Genomic DNA, 21,939 nt, shown 5'->3' with positions numbered 1-21,939 from the left:
CTACACGCTGATTGGCCAGAGAGGTCTCGCGAGAACGTGACACTGACCAATGGTATGTCTCAAAATAAAATCCGCAACGAGACGATGACGAACAACTTTTGAATGTTTTTGAAACAAAATATAATTCCACAATAAACGCTCGCAGAGGTCATTACGTCTTCAAGGCAACTTACTCCTTTTTTTCGCCAAAAATAGAAGGTAATACATACAAAATATAACCATATATATACTGAAAATATTTGTTGATTTTAACAAAACTAATATCAGTATCATGGGTTTGAGTAAGAAATGTACAGTAAAACTAATTTCCACCTTCAATATAATCAACACAAATAATGAACGAGTCAACAATAACACCAATGTGGTTATTGCTGCTGGCAAACATTCATTGGTACAACATTCCACCATTGTTCCAAAAATATTGTCTGACTAGAAGAACATTTAAAAGTATATGTATTGGCCCATCCGGAGCAACATTATTTAATTTTTGCACAGAATTCCTTAACTGAGATTATTCAGCAAAGGGACTGAAAGTAACAGGAGTGAGTTTTTAAGAGAATAAATAGCAGGCACATACAAAATAGTCACAATTAGGCATTCATGCTGACAGCATGTTGATGACACGAAGCACATTAGAGTGATTTTAAGTTAAATGCTTTTAAATGAACAAAAATAACATAACAGGAATGCTGGAAAAGAAAAAAACCTATGTATTTTATTTTAGTAAACCAGATGTATCTTATTGTGAAGGTCACTCAACAGGCTGTTTCACTTGATGATTGATTGATTGAGACTTTTATTAGTAGGTTGCACAGTGAAGTACATATTCCGTACAATTGACCACTAAATGGCAACACCCAAATAAGTTTTTCAACTTGTTTAAGTCGGGGTCCACTTAAATTGATTCATGATACAGATACACTACCGTTCAAAAGTTTGGGGTCACCCAAACAATTTTGTGGAATAGCCTTCATTTCTAAGAACAAGAATAGACTGTCGAGTTTCAGATGATAGTTCTCTTTTTCTGGCCATTTTGAGCGTTTAATTGACCCCACAAATGTGATGCTCCAGAAACTCAATCTGCTCAAAGGAAGGTCAGTTTTGTAGCTTCTGTAACGAGCTAAACTGTTTTCAGATGTGTGAACATGATTGCACAAGGGTTTTCTAATCATCAATTAGCCTTCTGAGCCAATGAGCAAACACATTGTACCATTAGAACACTGGAGTGATAGTTGCTGGAAATGGGCCTCTATACACCTATGTAGATATTGCACCAAAACCAGACATTTGCAGCTAGAATAGTCATTTACCACATTAGCAATGTATAGAGTGTATTTCTTTAAAGTTAAGACTAGTTTAAAGTTATCTTCATTGAAAAGTACAGTGCTTTTCCTTCAAAAATAAGGACATTTCAATGTGACCCCAAACTTTTGAACGGTAGTGTATATACTATCATCATAATACAGTCATCACACAATCGATAATCATCAGGGTATATACATTGAATTATTTACATTATTCACAATAAATACATTATTTACAATAAATACTGTGTCCGATACTTGAAATTTGGGTAGCGATCCAATACCAAGTAAAAACAGTATTGTCGAAAAGGATGCCCATACTTTGGACTTGAAATGTCAATCATTAAATAATTGTGTCCAGCCAACCCCCCCCCCCCCCCCCTCCGCGACTCCTAGAGGATGGATGAATAGAATTACAATAAAATGTGTTTACAATACGTTTAACTGCATTGAAATATGCAAGAAAAAGTTGCTAGTGAAAAACAACACAAAACTAGTTTTTTGCTTTGAGTTAGTGGATTATGATGATACAGGAAAATATTTTATTCAAATAAAAATGTTTTTACAATCCATCCATTTTCTACCGCTTGTCCATTTCGGGGTCGCAGGGGATGCTGGAGCCTATATCTCAGCTGCATTCAGGCGGGACAATAATCACAATTAATTCCCATTACATTTACATTGAATTACAAAAGAAAAAAGGTACTAGTGCAAAATAACAACCATGTACATACAAAAAAGTCAAAACAAAAAAAAGAGTTGTCTTTTTTTGGTACAATAATGCTATTAAGATTTACACCGATCCACCCAGTCCTAGTTTCTACTATATTGTAGCTGTTCAATAAAAAATGTGAAGTTCCACCAAAGCCTGTCTTTAGTGAGAATCTTTCGCTCCGCAACAGTACTAACTTGAAATATTGGCAGCCAAGTTGCAATACGTATCGGTGGAAAGTAGAGTACACAGTATATCTTTAAGTGTCCCCAGAGAGAAATAAAACACCTGACACACTGTTCCCAATGATGATCCAGTTTTATTTGACCACACTGTACCAATCAAAAAGGTGCTCCATTGAGCACTGCTGCCTTTGGCCACTTTTGTCAAATTAGGCTTCATGGCGTCAGGATGTTTCAAGTGAAACCTGCTCCCCTTGGATTCCATACGAGACATTTCATTATAACTATAAAAAACTGATTCACACCCACAAAAAAAAAAGAATCTCTTTGCAAATTTCTTCCCGTCAACAAAAAAGTATAAAAGTATTGTTGACCAGCTGGTCTGCTGATCACAGTGGGAAGGTGTTCAGTGCTGTGCGTTCACAGGATATTTCTTTTATCTCATCTTATGTTCTTGAAAGGCCTCGGTTGTCCAAATCTTTAACCTGGAAGGAAAAAAAAAGCTCAAACATCATGGAAGTCTGTCACAAATGTGGATTAGGCGCTTCTGGTTGGCCCTCGCCCAAGAACAAAATTGATGATTGAAGGGAAGTGTAGCATATCTGAAGGTGTGGCGTGACACCTCATAGGACATAGCAGAATTGATCTGTGATGCACTTCAGCCAGTTTGTTGCTATATTCCCTAAAGCCATAACCACGGTGAACTCTCATAGGCACTGATTTTATAGTTTAGCACCTCTCTGTGTGCAATTTTTACTTTCCACCCACAGTCTGAATGCTTCTGTATATATGTATATAGTATAATATTGAAACAACACATTCAGAACATTCCTTCTCAGGACTGGACTGTGCACCTTACCTCCTTTTGCACTATTTTTCTTTTTCTTTCCTTTCTATGTTTTGCATATTTATAGACTGTCGCACTGATACTGGAGTTGCTTTTAATCTCATTGTAGTACCTGTGTATAGTGACAATAAAAGGCATTCTATTCTATTCTATATTTAGCGAGTAGAGGTACATAACAAAAGTAAAAGAGGTGTATTCTGCATCATGAATTTCTTTAGTAATAAAATAAGAGCGGTCACAAAAGTAAACGCCGCTCGAGTGGGAGCAGAGATCGGCCACCAAGCGCACTTCTATAAGTGCTAGGAAAACACAGCTTGGAGACACTCTTCTGTGGTTTGGCAACACTTTGAACACTACTGCTTTATTTATTCCAACAGGAAGTAAGGCAGAAACCAAACCAATCACACACTTCCAGCTTCAAAATAAAAGCGCTACGCGTTACATCCGGTCTAACTACCATAATAATGAAGAAATGTCTAACATTACAATCATGCTTTGTCAAAGATGTTTTGTAATGTAATGTGATATTCCTATTTAAATACATGCTTGTACATCAATTGAGGAATAGGAAATTTTGTGGCAGATTGAAATAAAGTGTATATTTTATAACATTATGATGTTTGGTCCTCAATTACAGAATGATTAGCAGGCTGAATATTATATTGTATCAATACATAGAGAAGGTTAAAACATTGTCATGCAGAAATATGAATATCATTAACTTGTGCAACATGTCGTGTACAAAATACCAGAAGCATTTATTCAGGTAAAAATATCACAGATTACATTACCAAACATTTTTGACAATCAAACCATGATTGTAAAAATACATATTTTGTGTTATAGGTGCATGAAACTGGTATCTAAACACAGTGTAGCTCCGGCTCTAAATGCAAATACTTCTCCAGCAGGAATACAAATTCTGTATTACCGGTACTACAAAATACAAAATCTGGCAAGACACCAACGCAGCTCATGTAATCATTAAAAGCATGTTGATGTCATTTTTGTGTTGAGCTGTTTAACCCTTGTGTGGTGTTCGGGTCTGTGGGACCTGTTTTCGATTTTTATTAAAATAAAAATGATACAATTAATTAATTTTTCAAACTGAGACTCACTGGCTTTGGCTCATTTTCTGTGAAGAACATATATCAGAATACATATTTAATGAACACACACCATACACCCCCCCCTACACATTTCTATTACATATAAGATGTCCGGGGTCCACTAGACCCGGGGCTAATAGAAGTGTGGAAATTGATGTTCTGTGTACCACACGCCCGCACGCACGCACGCAATCTCCTGGATAGGAGGAAGAGGAGTCCTGATGATCTTTTCCGCCATCCTCACCACTCTCTGGAGAGACTTCGAGTCTGAGGCACTGCAGGCTCCAGTCCAGACAGAGGTGCTGTTGGTCAGCAGGCTCTCTATAGTGCCTCTGTAGAATGTGGTGAGAAGGGGGGGAGGGAGCTGTGCTCTTTTCATCCAACGCAAAAAGTGCATGCGCTGCTGAGCTCTCTTTACAAGCGCTCCGGTGTGTAGGGACCAGGTCATATTGTCAGTTATCTGCACCCCCAGGAACTTGGTGCTGCTTACTATCTCTATCGCTGTGCCGTTGATGAAGAGTGGAGCGTGGCTGGACTGGTGCTTCCTGAAGTCGACCATGATCTCCTTGGTCTTGTCGACGTTCAGGACCAGGTTGTTGGTTCTGCACCAGTCAAACAGATGTTTCACCTCCTCCCTGTAGTCCATGTCGTTGTTGTCACGGATGAGGCCCACTACTGTTGTGTCGTCCGCATACTTCACAATGTGGTTAGTAGTGGACCTGGCGCAGCAGTCATGGGTCATCAACGTGAACAGCAGCGGACTCAGGACGCAGCCCTGGGGGGAGCCGGTGCTCAGGGAGATGGCACTAGAGGTGTTGTTGCCCACTCTCACAGACTGGGGTCTGTCTGTGAGGAAGTCAAGCAGCCAGTTGCATAGGGGGGTACTGAATCCAAGGGGGGCCAGTTTGCACACCAAGTGTTGTGGGATGATGGCGTTGAATGCCGAGTTGAAGTCCAGAAACAACATCCGCACGTGTGTGTCCTTTCCTTCAAGATGTGCTAAGCTCAGGTGGAGTGCAGAGGAGATGGCGTCCTCTGTGGAGCGGTTAGGACGATAAGCAAACTGGTATGGGTCGAATGTGGGGGGAAGTCTGGAGACAATGTATTCCTTTACCAGCCTCTCGAAGCACTTCATTACAGATGTTTTTTGGGATAAGTCAGTATTTTAACATAAAAGTATTTGATTGTGAGGATTAAAAGCCACAAAATGCAATGGGTCCACCAGACCCACAAACACTGGCTGAGTAACAACAATAGGAACACCACACAAGGGTTAAAAAAAGCTTAATATTTAAAAAGGGTAAATGCACTTTTTTGGGGGAATTTTGCCTATTGTTCACAAACATTATGAGAGACATGAACACATTTTTTTTTAGGATTTTAAAGATGATAAAAAATGCTTTAAAAATTTCGCTAATGGGAGTCACTGTTGTAGCCTTCACAGCCCTCCATCAACATTTTATATATATAATGTAATAACAGACACATTCATATCTAGATGTAAAATGTACAATATTTAACAGATTTTAGTAATTTCAATCATTCCCGGAACTGATTTTGGCATTGATTTCCGTTTCCATAGCAGCGCACTTCGACTTCTGGCAACAAATGTGTGTTACCATGTCTGGAAACAAACCCAAGTGTGTTTTCTAAACATGGCAGACTTAGTACTAGACAACGAAGACGACTGTTTTTGGACAAATGAAAAGTACAACCTTATATTTTTGAAGCTTAATATACAGAGGATGAACTTCTGCTTCTAGAAGCCAGCACGAAGGAAGGGTGAGACATTGGAGCAGACTGCAGCAGTGAGAGTGAGGTCGGCGTGACTCCAAGCTTTAAATGTGGAACTTGAAGTGAAGCTATTTTGGCATAAATGGAGTGCTTACCAAAATGAACTGGAAAAATGTCCCGGCCAGCTGGACCAAATGCAAAACTGGCCATTGAGTGAGTGACACTTTAATATTGATCATTATACACGCAGCACTTCATGCGTGTTAATACAACTACAGTACAGATGCTGTCTGGCTAGCTGTGTACGAACAAAACATAAAATGTGGACTAATACTTTACAGATACTGTAAGAAGACTGTTCATGTTTTTCAGTCAGTACAGATTGGTGTGTTATCACAGTGTTGTGCATTACAAACTCAAAAGCGTTTTGTGCTGACGTAGAAGCTAGCTTAAATCTTTCCGTAGTTAGCTTTTACTGCAAATACCGAAGCATGCTGATGTGTTACTGCCCTAGAAAAATAGTACCTCAGTGTTCACTCTAACAATAACAATGTTTCTACAGTTTGGTTTTTATACAGGTTACGGAACGTAAATGAAGTATTGGTGGCGGTTTTTGAATGCATTTTTAAAGTGATTTAGAGGTAGAATTGATTGCTCCTGTTAATTGCATTGCTAGCCACCAAGAATAAGACGATTTTTACATGTTAGAATGCAAAAAAAAAAATGTAATACTTTTTTTTTTGTCTCTTGTAAGAATTGTGAATGATAGCAAAAATTCCAAAAAAGTGCAGCTCCCCTTTAAAAACATTTTAATAAAGTAACTCATTGTCAAGTCATGGTATTAAAACACTTTTTAGGGTACATTTATTAATGATGAACAATTATATTTATCTGTGATTAATTGCAATTAAATTAATTATGAACAACATTTGAATATCGTGATTAAATATTTTAATCGCTTGACAACCCTAGTTTTATTACACATTAGTTGTTTTTGATGAACACAAACAGTATTGTTTGTTTTGATACACTGGGAGACTATAGAACACTGTTGTTCTTTTTTTGAATGTATATTTACCTCTTGGCAGCTAATACATAAACTTAGACAGACATTAATCTTAAACACTTGACACTTTGAAACACTTCAATTAAGAAGTGAATTTAAAAGTAAATGGCCATTTTTTGTATTTTTATCATGCTAATGAAGAAGCATTGAGAATCGTGGAAGTTAACAGATATCTGTATCGACTGCTAAAATTCTGGTATCATGACAACTCTACAAGATAAATTAGGGATTATATTGGACACTCTGTGTCCTACAGTGCCTGCAGATATGTTTCAGAGTATTCATAGGTAAACAAAAACATCTGTGGATGTAAAGCAAAGATGGTATTTGTAAAGTACCTTGTATATCCTAACTAGCCAGTGCTCTGTCGTGTAGGCCTCTTCCAGCACATCCAGCTCAAAGTCTTTGTTGCCAATCTCAGCATTCCTGACTCTGTCATAACCTGGCGGGCGCTCTGCAAACATTAACTTTGGTATTAGATACAGACAATTAGGCAGTCGGGAATAAATAAGAGTGCATCATCAGCGTTTCAGATCTGTGACATTAATTGTCAGTCTGTTCATCAGATTGTGTTTAAAGACAAGCTAAGACATTTGGACTCACTGGCTTCAGTGTACACTTGGCCAAAGCGATAGTAGCACATCTTGTACATGAGGCAGTTGAGCAGCACAGGAGAGCCTTCGCGATCCACTCGGAACTCTCCCGTGGGCGTGTAGTAGTCATGCTCCTTGATGTGCTTCCCCGTGTCTGTGCTCCCCCCGATGCGGACCATCCACAGGAACTTGTTTATATCTGTGTCAACATTACACACCATAGAGATAATAGCTGCCGGTGCTATGTGTATTTTTAGGCATTTAAACATTAAACAGTGTTTTATGAAGTCCTTTTTTTATATAGTTTTTTAAAAGTTTCTGTGGTGTAACCTTTTTTCATAACCTACTCTAAAACTCCATCCATTTTCTACCGCTTGTCCCTTTCGAGGTTGCGTGGGGTGCTGCAGCCTATCTCAGCTACATTTGGGCGGAAGGCGGGGTACACCCTGAACAAGTCGCCACTTCATCGCAGGGCCAACACAGATAGACAGACAACATTCACACTCACATTCACACACTAGGGCCAATTTAGTGTTGCCAATCAACCTATACCCAGGTGCATGTTTTTGGAGGTGGGAGGAAGCCGGAGTACCCGGAGGGAACCCACGCAGTCACGGGGAGAACATGCAAACTCCACACAGAACGATCCCAAGCCCGGGATTGAACTCAGGACCTTCGTATTGTGAGGCAAATGCACTAACCCCAGGCCCACCGTGCTGCCTTTTACTCTAAAACTCCTGTCCAAATAACAACCACATTACAATCTCATTTAATTTGAGTGTCTAAAAAAGTTCTATGTAAACCAAATCCATAATTATTATAAAGATCTTAGTTACACTTAAAATGCTAAAGTTTAATGCAGTTTATTTATAATTTTATAAGTTTGTATAGCGGAGGGCGGTACTGTACAACAGAACATGTAGCGTGAACGCTGTTTTTTTGTTTGTTTTGTTTTTTTCCCCCCAAAAGGTGTCAGTCTGTTAGTCGGACATTTTTAAACCAATCAAAACAAACAAGTACTAATTATTCACTTAATTTGGTTTAAACTAGCTTTTTAAAAACATGTAAAAACCTTATTTAGATTTTTGGCTTTTTAAATATGGAACGAACATATCTAGATAATTAAACCAGTTCCATTGCGCATGTAAACACTCCCAGCCATCCATCATTGGATCTGGCGTTCTCCATACAGTACATGCCTTCCTAACATGATAACCAGGAAGTACAGTAGATGACGCACTGCATGATCAGAAACCCCACAGTACTTACTTGTTTAGGTCTTAGTTTCATCAATTATTTCTTATTGAAGCATTGGAATGAGTGACGTCATTAGGCCTTTTTAAGAGGGCTAAAGACTCCTTAAAACATCCTTAAACCCTACCAAGATATTTGGTGTTTTGTTTTGAAAAAAAGTGATCAATCCAAAAAGTTAAATTTGAGTTTTGATAACCTTTGAACCAATCATTCACCTGAATACAATTATTATTTTGATGTCAAGTTTCATTTACTTCAAAGTGTAGAGATTATCTGATTTATGTAGGATTATCATCAGTGGATAATAATCATAAGGGGTTACCCACATATGCGGTCCTCTCCAAGGTTTCTCATAGTCATTCACATCGACGTCCCACTGGGGTGAGTTTTTCCTTGTCCGTATGTGGGCTCTGTACCGAGGATGTCGTTGTGGCTTGTGCAGCCCTTTGAGACACTTGTGATTTAGGGCTATATAAATAAACATTGATTGATTGATTGATAATACATAATTCTTATTATGATTATAATTATTTGTGCGTCAGTCGTGAGTTATGCCATCACGGTCTATAAAAATCAAAAGGTCCTTGCACACACAACAGTTATGTACTTTGAGATGCAAAAGTGAAATTTAAACATAACTTTGTCCAAAGCGGCCACAAATGGATTAATGATTTTTTTCTTTCTTCTATCATTTCATCCTGGTTCCCCAATGTTGGAGCTGTGAGTGATTGTATAGAAGTAAGCTTTGATGACGTTATGACGTCTGTATTGAGTGAACCATTTTGCATATTTGCAAAGGGGTGTAGGTTGTGTTACACATACCTAATTTGATTCAACTTTACCGACGGATTTAAAAGAAAAGATAAAAGCCCCCCCGACCTTTTCCCCTCAAAACCCACATTTGTTTCTTAGGACAGACTGAGCGATACCGAGGCTTAGCTGCCTGAATTTACATCAAATTAGTTACCCCTACTATTACATTAGGAGAAAATTATTATTATTTTCTTTATAAACCCAAGTAATTTCAAGATACATTTTTGAAGAAGTACTAAACCTTCCTTTGGATTATGTAACCTATTGTGTTATTTTCATCTATCATCTTCTCAATCCACTTGCACCCCTACAACTAACTGTAGATGAGCGATTACATTTAAAATCTAGGAAAATCATTGATGAGTATATCCATAAAACTGGTAAAATCAAGGGAAATGTGTTGACTTGGCGACGTACCATCTGAGGAATAGCCTGTAAGTCCTCCAAAGATAACCAGAACATAACTGACATCCAGCTCCCTCATAATCTCATAGGCACGCTCTTCTGTGGATGCCATAGCCTAAAAAAACAAAATATAAACTTATCAAATTAATTCTCGTTAACAAAGCAACATTTCCTCGTCTAGCTCACCTGTCCAACTCTCGAGATGTGCGTGTTATTCCACGTGTTGTTGTCCACTAGAATGGTTCGATTAGCCATGGCTGTTATCTGGTAGCCATAATCCCACCATGACATAACCTTGGAATCCTGAACAATGACAAAACAATTCAGACACTTTTCCTCCAAATCTAATCAGCTCAGCCTTTCTCACACTAATTTATTCAAGGGGCGTGGCGAGCACACAGTCACACGTGCACCAAATGTAACAATTTAATTCAGTGTTTCCCCATACCATAATTTATACATTACATTAAATTCATTTGTAAATTTGAACCGCCACAAAAAGTAATTTTAGATTTGGCGTGTTGACATTTGCTCAAACACATTGAAAGGGGGACCTGTCTGTAGCATGTAACTCAAACTATATAAAGTGGGTTGCGTCGTAACATCTGTTTCCTAACACACTTTAAACGTGCTGACTTGGTCCTGCATTATGACGCATAAATTCGATAATATAGCATACACGCAATGAAGTGTAAATTATAGGCGTGTCCTAATCTGATATTGCTATCGGTCCGATATTTTAAAAAAAAGTATCGGATGGTATTGGCTTGCATATAAAATCTCTAATATAAGCTTGGATCTATACTGGTAATGGCCAACATGCAAGGCTCCAGTATCGGTATCGTATCGGAAGTGAAAAAGTTGTACAGTACATCAGGACACCCCAGGTAGTAGTAGTAGTATTTTGTGTATGATGGTTAGTATATTAAATTGTTGGCAGTTCCAAATTGTCTTATTCACTAATCCTCTGACTTATTTTGCTATTGCCTCTAGATGTAGATGAGGGACTTCTTTCAGTGTGTGTCATAAATTATCTTTAAAATCAGCGCACACGAGGGATTACCAGTATTAACTAACACCGCTAATCGTTAGCGTCGCTGATTGACATTGAAAGACATACCCTAATCTAAACTTACTTAAACGCATTGTACTATAATTGGCTTTCACCACAAAGACACTCTCATTCCCTGCACCTCATGCTCATACTTGTGGCGTTTTGCTGTTTTCAAAGATGCAGGAAACATGACACGACTTTTTATGGCCATTTTTGGAGAGAGGCTGAAGCAAATAAATGCAAACTTAAAGAAGTTTTTTTCATATAACAAAATTTTTTTAAAGAATATTTCTATATGTGAAAAAAATGAACTAAATAAAAAAAAATACTTAAGAACGCCAAAACATATCGGTTGAATGTTTTTTAATCAACCCCTCAAGCAGCTATAAAATTATGTTGCTGAATAGACATTATATTTGATATTTTTTATTTCTGACCGTCCACCAAAATGTTGACACACAAATGTCGGGTGGAGAATTGTCATCTATCCATCGTCTGTCTGTGCAGCGGGAGCACTGATCCTGCAGTGCTAAATAAAACGCAAAAATAGTGCTCGCAAAACAGTGGTGAGTGTTGATAAATGACATTACGTGTGCTAAATAATTAGATTTGAATCTTCTTCTCACAGTATTGTGGGCATTTTGATGATCAGCATATATTTTGCATATTATTGAAGACAGACGTGTAAAATGGATTGCATGCCTTATTCTGCTCACTTATCAGACGCAATCCACTCTGCACACGTTTAGTAGATCAGCTTCGCATGTTTTTTATTCCACGTAAACTTTCAGTAAATCAGGCCCTAAATGTTTCTTCTGCTAAGGTAAGTATATTGTTTATTTATCTATTTGGTGAAAAATATTTTAGTGTGTGCACATTCAACAATACCATAATAATGATAAACGAGATACTTTTGGTCTCGATAACCATTATATGAAATGTTCATGTCGTTACCGGCGCACACTTACACGCTGCCATGCTGTGCACATGCATGTGTGCACTCCAAACCTAACTGCTAAGGATGTAAAGAGTCGTTTTAACAACGATTCAATTCGATTCAGAATTTGTGGTTGCTGATACAATTCAGGGATGTTACTTTTTTAGAATGATACGATCCCAAACGATTCAGTGTGTTGAAATCGCTTCAGTAACTTTTTGGCAAAAACAAAATCAAGCAGTGAGACTGTGAAATAAATGCTTGATACTGGACACTGCAAGTGAAGTTTTCTATATAGATGTTATTATTTGTAAGGGAATTAGGTATAAATAAATGATGTATACAAAAAAACAACTAAACAATTATTGGCCAATGCTTTTACATCTTATTTGAATAAATTGCAACCAACACTTCAGGTTGAATTAACAAGAGGAAACCTTTTTCTGCTCACATTTTCAACATTCTACTTTTGCTGTTGTTTTCCAACATAAAAAAAATACAATATTAATATAAAAAAAGTGCAACCAGGTTCAGTTGACAGTAGATTTGCCTGACAAATGGATTTCAACCAAGTTAAATGAGTAGCGGTTTGACCTGGATTTTCATAAAGCAAAACGGAAGTGACAGCAGACAAGTTTCGGTTTTTGGTTTTGACTGACCTCAGGAGTGTTGTGACGAAGCCAGTAGTAGGCCTCCCTGAAGTCATCAAAAATGATGCGACTGCCATCGCCTCCACGTGCAGACAGAACAATTGAGGGAGAAGAGTAGGCTTCGCTTGTCACCCAGGTAGAGTGGAAGGTGTATGTGATGAGGAAGAAGGACATGACTAGAATCATTCCAGAGGCAACCTTGGACAGACAACATTGTTTTGTCAGCAATTAACTGTGTCAAAGCAACATATTGATGATAATCAAACGTTCCGTAAGTCCATTCTGTGTATCTATCAACCTAACATGCATATTGTATACCAAGACTGTGGAAGGATGTCAGAGGGTCTGCAGAGAACAAAAAAGTGAGGCTGCAATTGTTGTTAGGAAACAAACTACTGGACTACTGTGATCAGCCCAACCCCTGGAGTTTCACTCACTAGCATTAGTTTATAGCTATAGATGGACATACCATTGATTTTCAACCATGGCAACGAAGGAAGTTGAGTGGTATGAAGAAGTGGATATTATCCAGTAAATTTAAAAAAATTAATCATCGAAAACATGATCTTAGGGCTGGACAATTAAATCAAATTCCGATTTCAATCATGGCTTCTCATGATCATAAAATATAATTGGGAAAAAAAAACCAGATGAATAACAGTGAAATAGATGAGGAGCGAATGCGTGAAAAAACAGTGGGATCTCACCATAGTTCCTACTTCTTATTTGACACAGTGCTAGTATGCCTATCCAATAATCACTAAACACAACAAAAAAAGTAAGGCCATATGATTTCCACATTTACGTAACCGCGGACGGATTCACAGAATTGGCCAATAAAAAGGAATCCGTCTTTGAACGCAGAATACCACGGAAATGTACATAAATGTGACTGAAATGCTGTCATTGTGAGTAGAAGGAACATTTGTTTGGGAAAATAATGTGCCCCGGACAGCTCATTCATCCCCAAAGGAAAACAATCCAAGAATTAAAAAAGAATATCGAGACAGCCACCTGAACCACCGACTGAACTAAGAAGCCAAAGCAAGCAAGAACAATCCATTCACCCAGAACACATCTCATCTGCCTGTTTTGAAGTAAAATACATCTTTGATGTAACATTAATGTACAACAGGAGGACAGCAGTCGCTACTTGAGCGGCTTTCTCTTAAGCCGTCTCAAAACTTGTCAAGCTAAGAACAGCAGCACACTTTTCCCTTCTCCCGCAACATCCGGTCTAACTGTGCTAACCAAATAAAGGTTTGAAAAAGTACCTTACACAAGCATAGTGTACTTAAAACACTTATTGATACATTTATAAAATCTTTATGCATTGAATTAAAATATTGGTCAACACTGTCCAAAGATGTATTTCACCAATATATGTGAAGATTGTTTTGCATTTAATTACCAAACATTTTAATAAATTGTATCAATGACACAAAAAGCTCACACACTATTGTGGTTGAATAAGTATAACAGGTAAAAAACATAATTCAAAAAATTAACAATGGAAAAACTTAATTTTACTGTTTTTTCAAATAGTAATATTTAATATATTATAATTATTATTATTTTACTTGTTATTTATTTATATCCATTTTATTAAATTACATTTAAAGTTAAGTTGTGGTGGTACAATAAATGCATTTCAATTTAATGAACTATTGTGTTATTATTCGTGATTTCAATATCAATCAAAATAATTGTGATTATTATTTTTGTCATAATCATGTGTAGCTAGCTAACTTGGTGAAGCCGTTGGGAGCGCAGCACTGCCAGTCTGCACCATATTGAAGTAGAATGAATCTATAACACCAGCAAGGAATATTAAAATAATATCTAAATGACAGACATTATTATAACATTACTTCATAAAACTACTGTAGTTGTTTGTATTACATTCCATTGTATTGTTTTAGACCAGGGGTCGGCAACCCGCGGCTCCGGAGCCGCATGCGGCTCCTTGACCACTCTGATGCGGCTCAGCTACATACGTGCCGACTCCCCCGATTTTCCCAGGAGAATTATGGATCTCAGTGTCTCTCATAGATTACTCCCAGGGAAACAATAATAATAATCCTATTTACACTCTAATTACTAAATAAAGGGCGTGCTCTAATTGCACTGCAGTAATTGTTCTCTATAGCATTTACATACAGCGTACCAGTCCAGCCACATGTTGCATGTTGTTATTACTTGCACACACAGGAGACAGCAAAGCATACTTACTCATCAGCCACACAGCTTACACTGACGGTAGCCGTATCAAACAACTTTAACATTGTTACGTTACAAATATGCGCCACACTGTGAACCCACACCATAAAAGAATGAAAAACACATTTCTGGAGAACATCCCACCGTAACACAACATAAACACAACACAACCATTACCCAGAATCCCATGCAGTCCTAACTCTTCCGGTCTACATTATACACCCCCGCTACCACCAAATCCCCCCACACATCAACCCCCCCCTCTCCGTGCGTTGGTTGAGCGGAAGAGTTAGGGCTGCATGGGATTCTGGGTATTGGTACCGTCAGTGTAAGATGTGTGGCTGCTGAGGTAGTAGCCTTGCTGTCACTTACGTGAGCAAGCTGAAATTGTATTCTACGTGTGGTCGAGCAGGTACACTGTTAGGGCAGACTGAAGAGGGCGCCGAATGCAGTGTCATCACGCTCTGATATTCGGGAGTCTCCCGGGAAAAATGAGAGGGTTGGCAAATATGACGCTATCAAGCGCCATTCATTCAAAACTCGCGGGCTGCACTAACATCAAATTTCCACATTAAAGTGCGTGCCGGTACGTGTGTCGGAGACCCCTGGTTAACATAGCACAAAGCATTAAAGCTTTGTATGCGGTGTTTTTCATTTTAAATTTTTTTTGTGGCTCCCATTACTTTCTTTAATTTGTGAAACTTGCCAAAATGGCTCTTTGAGTGGTAAAGGTTGCCGACCCCTGTTTTAGACAGAGGAGGTACCGTAATCTAGAAATTCATTTTTTTCTTACTAAAAAGCATGTTAAAATGGTGGTGTTTTGTGGGGTTTATAGCCCCAGAGGCAATTGTTTAAAGGGGAATTTTGATTTGAGATACAAGTATTTTGTGTTACGATCTACGTCACAGAACCAACTCAACTTGAATGCCAAGACACCACTGTACTTAAAATGTTCTGTGTTATATATGCATTACAGCAGGGGTCCCCAAACTTTTTATCGATGGGAAAATGCATTTTTAGACAATATGATTTGCCTGAGCGGCTCGGAGACCCCGAGAGTAACAAGCGGTAGAAAATACATTAGAAAGGACAAATAAAAAAATTAAAAATTAGACTTCACGCAAGCCGGATTTTGGACGCTGGCGGGCCGTAGTTTGGGGACCACTGATCTAAATTTTACCGCTGTCTGGTATTTTTTTCTATACTGTTATTGTAATATTTTCAGAATGTGTTTGTTCTATTTTTGGCCAAAGTAAGACAAAGAAAACAATCCGAAGTTGTCTTTATTTTTTAGTTTTAATGCCATGATTTTAATAGTCACGGGTGCGCAGGTTTCCCTCCATGCGGCCGCTGAGCTAAAATGAGTTGGATACCCCTGCTGTACAGTATATGTAACAGCTGCAGCAAAAAAAAAAAATAAAAAAGACAGCTTAAAATAGAGAGTAGATCCAGCAGAAAATAGACATTATAAACAAAGAGAGGTAGCTAGCATGGAAGCGGTGGGACAAATAAAAAAAAAAAAAACTTGAGACTTCCCGCGGGCCGGATTTTGGACGCTGGCGGGTCGTAGTTTGGGGACCCCTGCATTACAGTCTGTGCTCGCAATGTCACAGGGTTTTTTTTTTAAAGCAGATTTGACATATTTTTAGCCTAAATTAAGTCTTATATGTATTACAGTGAAGTATTTCTTTTATTGTCTATTATGATGTTGTGGCGATCAATAAAGCTATTTACCAAGCCAGACATCTGTTTGCGGGTTAAGGGTGAACAATGTTGACAACAACACGGCCGCTAATCTACACCACGACAATCAAATTGACCAACTTTTGGCAGAAAAAAGTTTTGAGTAACTTCATCTTCAACTCCTGCCTCATCAATAACATCTCCACATTGGTGGGATTTTGGCGTGAGCGCTGTCAAAAGACAAGACACTAGACATACCAGTACCGGCTTGCCACTTATTGCTAACAGGACTGCTATAAGCAGCTGATGAACTGATGCACTTCATCTTCTCCACATGACATTGGTTGGCCGTTGGGGTGAGTGATGTGGAATGATAAGCTAAGAAAAACGGAATGCTAACAACACAGTTTATGGTCGTAGCTGCAACTGTCAAGTTGACCAACCTTTGGCATAACAATTGATGGCTGTGGTTTCAGCATATGGAAGCCCAGTTCTAACTTAAGTGGACTTACCCACAATGTCATGTTGTAGTGGTCGTGTTGGTGGCCATAGCAATGACGCTTGTAGAACACGCTCAAGGCTACTACTATATTGGGTGAAACGAGTGTAAATGTGACTAAATAGGTGTTATTTACTGTTTAGAGGGCTCTAAATATGTGAAAAATACTTTTTATAATGTCGTAAACAGTTTTTGCTCTTGAAAATATTGGATTTATTCATAATACCGGTAATCCTACTTTCGTTTACCACGGTCGGGATGACTATACCACGACTATACTGCTAAAATAACATCAACTGATTCAATACAGCCAACAAGGTGAGACACTGGACACATCACAAGTAAGGTTGCAAAATTCCAGGAATATTCAAAGTTGGAAACTTTCCATGGGAATTAACGGGAATATATGGGAATTAACAGGAATTAATGGGAATTTAATGGGAATAGACATTTAACGCAACATGCTAGATCTTGCAGCATGATTATTAGCTAAAACAACCTGATTTAATGCAAATTCAGTTGAATTTCAAACCTTCACTGTGCATTCCTCCATCACATGTGCAGTGCATTCTTCCATCACATGCACAGATAATTCCCAGCATGCTACACACTACAGCAGGGCTATTGAAGCCACACTAGTATTTGAGCCCAATGACTTCATCCAGTCAGGTAAATTTTGATGATATTACTGGGGTAAATATATTTGATATATGGTATTTAAGTTGAATAGAGGTGTAATTGCCTGGGGCCAATATCTCTAGCTAGCTAGGTTTATGTACCACCACAGTCTCATAATGAACTGAAAATATTTCTCTGTTAGCCGTGATGCTAATTTTCTCTATGTTAAATCCCATTCATTTATGCTAACAATGTTACCTTTTTTGTGATCTGTAAAGTTCAACTAGCAAATACTAAATCAAAATGTGTAGTTTCCTCTGCCTTCTGTTCTGCTAGCCATTTTGTTGTCATACAAGAATGTAGGTTATAGTTTGATTTAGCATGCTGATTGAGTGTTCATTTATTCATCTGGCCTATTTCTATTCATTTGTCCATCAGTAAAATATTTTTAAAGACTACTCCAATTGTTTAGCTGACTTTATATATGTGTGTGGCATTGCATTAGTGTTTTACAAGAAAAAATAAATACAAACAGAATAATACTACGTACACCATCTGATGTGTGGAGACATTTCACCCCAACCAATGTAGGCGGAAAGGCTGTGTACATTTGCAAATACAGTGCAAGGAGCTACGTCAAAAATGCCACAAAGATGCAGCAGCATATAGACAAGTGCCCAATAATATATAATTATTGTAATTCCCCATTAATTCCCATATATTCCCATTAATTCCTATGGACGGTGTCCAACTTTGAATAATCAAAAAATGGTCAATATTTCCAAACTTCCCGAGCTTAACTTCTCGTGGTAAATTTCCGGAAAGTTTCCGGAAATTTACCGGAAACTTTCCACCCCTTTGCAATCCTAATCACAAGTCATCAAAATAAAATAGAAAAAAGTAAGAAGTAAAGCTATAATTAACTGCTAAAAACACAATAGAAATTAAATGGGCCTTGCTCAGCATTGCTTTCTTTCAAAGCATTTCAACAGGGTTCATTGTGTCCAAGGTTGATCAAATCAATCTAACTGGTACCTTTTGATTTTCGGAGTCAATCAAACCCATCCATCCATCCATTTTCTACCGCTTGTCCCTTTTCGGGGCCACGGTTGGTGCTGGAGCCAATCTCAGCTGCATTCGGGCAGTAGGCAGGGTACACCCTGGACAAGTCGCCACCTCTTCACAGAGCCAACACAGATAGACAACATTCACACTCACGTTTACACACTACTACTTACTTCATTTTTGATGGGGTAGGTGGAGTCCTGCTGCTTTTTGCTCTTTTTGTCTGGCCGGCTGACATCCAAATTCTTCATGTAGGTGGTGAGTACCTGAGACACACCGATGCCGGACAGGATACACATCACAGGCGCCAACACCAACATCAAACGAACCTAAAGAGACAAGAAACAAGATGTACATTTCCACAAAGGATATGAACTGGGTGTGACTCCCTAGATACGCCTAAATGATTGGTTGTATTAACTGATTTGCCGTAAACAGTTATTTTTATTTTAGACAGCGCGGGTCTATCATACCCTTCTTGTCACTCTTCTAACATTAATGATAGTATTTACCATAACTATAAATTCATTGCCTTAAAAATATAGGGTCCCAATAAAACTTTGTCACTTCAAATATGACACCGATATTGCGGGCATTGATATTGGCCGATACAAATTTCGATCTGATACAATATCAGCAATAATATTGTTTACTTATTTTGTAGCTCTGTATGCTGGATCCTGGTACTGCTGGATAGAAGTAAATGAGAGGAGGCAGGAATAAACTGTATACTATTTAGTTGTTATATCTTGTTTTCTTAGACTTCTGAGTCTCATTTGCAAGTAGGCATTCATTTCAGTTTGTCCTAGGTGTGTTGCTGTAGTCAGGAAGTAGTATTTGCCATTAGGCTAAATGTGCCAGTCTTGTCTTTTGTTGAGCTACAAAGTGTTTAAACCAAAGGTCTTCAACATTTTTCAGGCCAAGGCCCCCCAAACTGACAGAGATGGAGCGAGGACACCCTAATGTGTTCTGTGCAAAATTGCGTTTTAAATTAAACTGATCCTAAGGGTATGTTGTTATTGCGCAATACTAAGATAAATAAATAATTCAGTATAACACAGGCCGGCTAGCGAGTCAATCGCTAGCTGGCGACTAAACCGCAAATTGCAAGCTGACGTCTAGAGCGCCAGTCGCTGGCTGGTGACTAGAGCGCCAATAGAAGAGTGGCCATGGCACGGCCATTTATAAACTACACTACAATGTATTAGATACATTTTAATGTGTATTTAAAGACATTTAAATTTGTAGAGGGAATTAAAAAATATTTATTAAAAAAGTATAATTAACCAAAAATTTCACAACCACCTGCGTACGGTACCGCTGCGGACTCCCTGTTGAAGACCTCCTTGTTTATACAATTTAAAATATATATATATTCTATGCTAACAAGTAGCATATTTTTGGGATATCAAGCAATTGCATTTATTTTAATGCATTTCTTTTATGTTTGAATGTCACACAAAAGTTATTTTATATCTCATGTAAGCTATATTGATATACTTTGTTCAGATTTACAGGTGTTTTGAAATAACGACTCTTAAAAGGCTCCCACATTGACACAAGCTGTTTTATGTCTGCTAAGCGAGCAAAAAGAGACGTTAGCAGGAGCAGAACAGACAGCTTGTATTAGAGTTTCAATATCAGACGTTTTAGATGCAGGCCGATATTGCTGATATCAGACTGATAGCCAATATTAATATCAGATCATAACAACCTTACTTAAAATGGTTCCGACCTGCTTATTTCAATGGTGTTTAAACTGAAACTGGATCCCAGAGGTGGACAATAGTAAGTTTCTTTTAAAATAACTTCATTAATATACATTCTTCTTCTCCATTTGAAGATACACAGAGGTGAAGCTGACTTTGCGTAAAACAATCCAAGTGAGCTTATACAAGACGTACCATGACAGCTGAGAAGTACATGCTGGTCACACCATACATGATGATGAAAATCCTTGCATCTGACAAGTTGTTGAAACAGTAGTAAAGACCAACTGTTTGAAAAAGGAAAGGAAACAAATTAGTGCTCAGAGCATTCGAAGACCTGTGTGGGGTGCACCTATGGATGGATGGATACTTTATTTTGACCACCTGTCCAATCTAATAACATCCGAGACAACAGCTGTATGAAATAATATTAGTTTATATGTCAGAGAACAATAAACAAAAAATCTTGAGCCCGAGGGAAAACTACAAGTATGCTAGTGGATTGTAACAGAATCAAGAGAAGAAAAAAAAGGCTCATCAAAAGTTTAAGTTTACAGCCTCCAGAAGTAAAAATCTGTCTTTCGCGTTATTTTCTGTTAGTCACACTGTAATAACCTTCTCCTAATAGCAGAGGCAAAACGGCTTTCTGTCTTTGAACGTGACATCGTTGAGATGTGTGAGAAAGGCCTCTTATAATACAGGGATCCCAGTTTGGTAAAATAAAAATACAGGAATTGAAAAGCTGGAGGTCAAGGGGCCCTTTTAGGGATTTCAGGGGGCACCGATTTTACAATTTTTAAGATGCATTTCCGATAATAGAAATTCTGTAAAAATGCAAAAAAACTGACCAATGGTTTCTATGTATTAAATGCCATTTAACTGAAAACTACACCTCCTTTTCATGACTGTACCACAGCATAAATAGTGTTTTTTAGTTTAGAAAATATCTTCCAAAAAAAAATACCACTTTGGCAAGAAGAATAGCCTGAATTAAGATAAATAGCAGATGTTTGGGATCCCTGGAATTGTCACCTGTAGTGGGGCAACAAAGAGTGTGTTACTAACAACTTTTATTTTCAAGGCCTGGCTTTATAAGCTACAAAGAAAAAAATAGTTTTTAAATAAAACATTAAATATAACACTGCCCCTCTGCCATGCTCGCGCCACCACAAATAGCCTACTATCGTGTGGAACCACTGAGGTCTGTCTTTAGATTTTACAAGTGGTCACAATAGTGTCAAAAGAAGGAATGTGTTGTTCAAGTGCACACTTGCCTGGGTACATAAAGACCAGCAGCTGCAGGTCAAAGTAATAGGAGGACCATGTTGTGGGCTGGTGCTCAGAGACAGAGGCAATGATGGGGATGTTGTTTTTGGCATACGAAGGGTCCAGCAGGGAGTAGAAACGACCAGTCCATGGAGAGATCTTTCCTGGGGGCACAGCAATCAATGACATTTAGTTACTTGTGTGCTCCTCCGGAAACAA

The 21,939-nt window shown here is 38.2% G+C and overlaps 1 protein-coding gene across 3 annotated transcripts in view; it reads right to left on the bottom strand.

Moving 5' to 3' along the window:
- Nucleotides 1-2,315: 2,315 nt before the first annotated feature.
- Nucleotides 2,316-21,939, bottom strand: part of stt3a (STT3 oligosaccharyltransferase complex catalytic subunit A) — a 41,692-nt gene continuing 22,068 nt past the window's right edge. For all 3 annotated transcript variants that reach the window (XM_062048377.1, XM_062048378.1, XM_062048379.1), the window contains exons 10-18: nt 21,729-21,884; nt 20,650-20,741; nt 18,919-19,074; nt 12,670-12,858; nt 10,206-10,322; nt 10,032-10,134; nt 7,558-7,746; nt 7,293-7,408; nt 2,316-2,683 (exon numbers count right to left, since the gene is read on the bottom strand). In XM_062048377.1, coding sequence (XP_061904361.1) covers nt 2,645-2,683; nt 7,293-7,408; nt 7,558-7,746; nt 10,032-10,134; nt 10,206-10,322; nt 12,670-12,858; nt 18,919-19,074; nt 20,650-20,741; nt 21,729-21,884 — 1,157 coding nt within the window. In that variant the 3' untranslated portion in view covers nt 2,316-2,644. The remainder of the gene's footprint in view (nt 2,684-7,292; nt 7,409-7,557; nt 7,747-10,031; nt 10,135-10,205; nt 10,323-12,669; nt 12,859-18,918; nt 19,075-20,649; nt 20,742-21,728; nt 21,885-21,939) is intronic.

Source organism: Entelurus aequoreus, linkage group LG05 (assembly GCF_033978785.1).
Source record: "Entelurus aequoreus isolate RoL-2023_Sb linkage group LG05, RoL_Eaeq_v1.1, whole genome shotgun sequence".
In the NCBI taxonomy this organism is placed as follows: Eukaryota; Metazoa; Chordata; class Actinopteri; order Syngnathiformes; family Syngnathidae; genus Entelurus; species Entelurus aequoreus.
The sequence above is the reverse complement of the archived record's forward strand: the minus strand, read 5'-3'. Positions and strand labels throughout refer to the sequence as shown.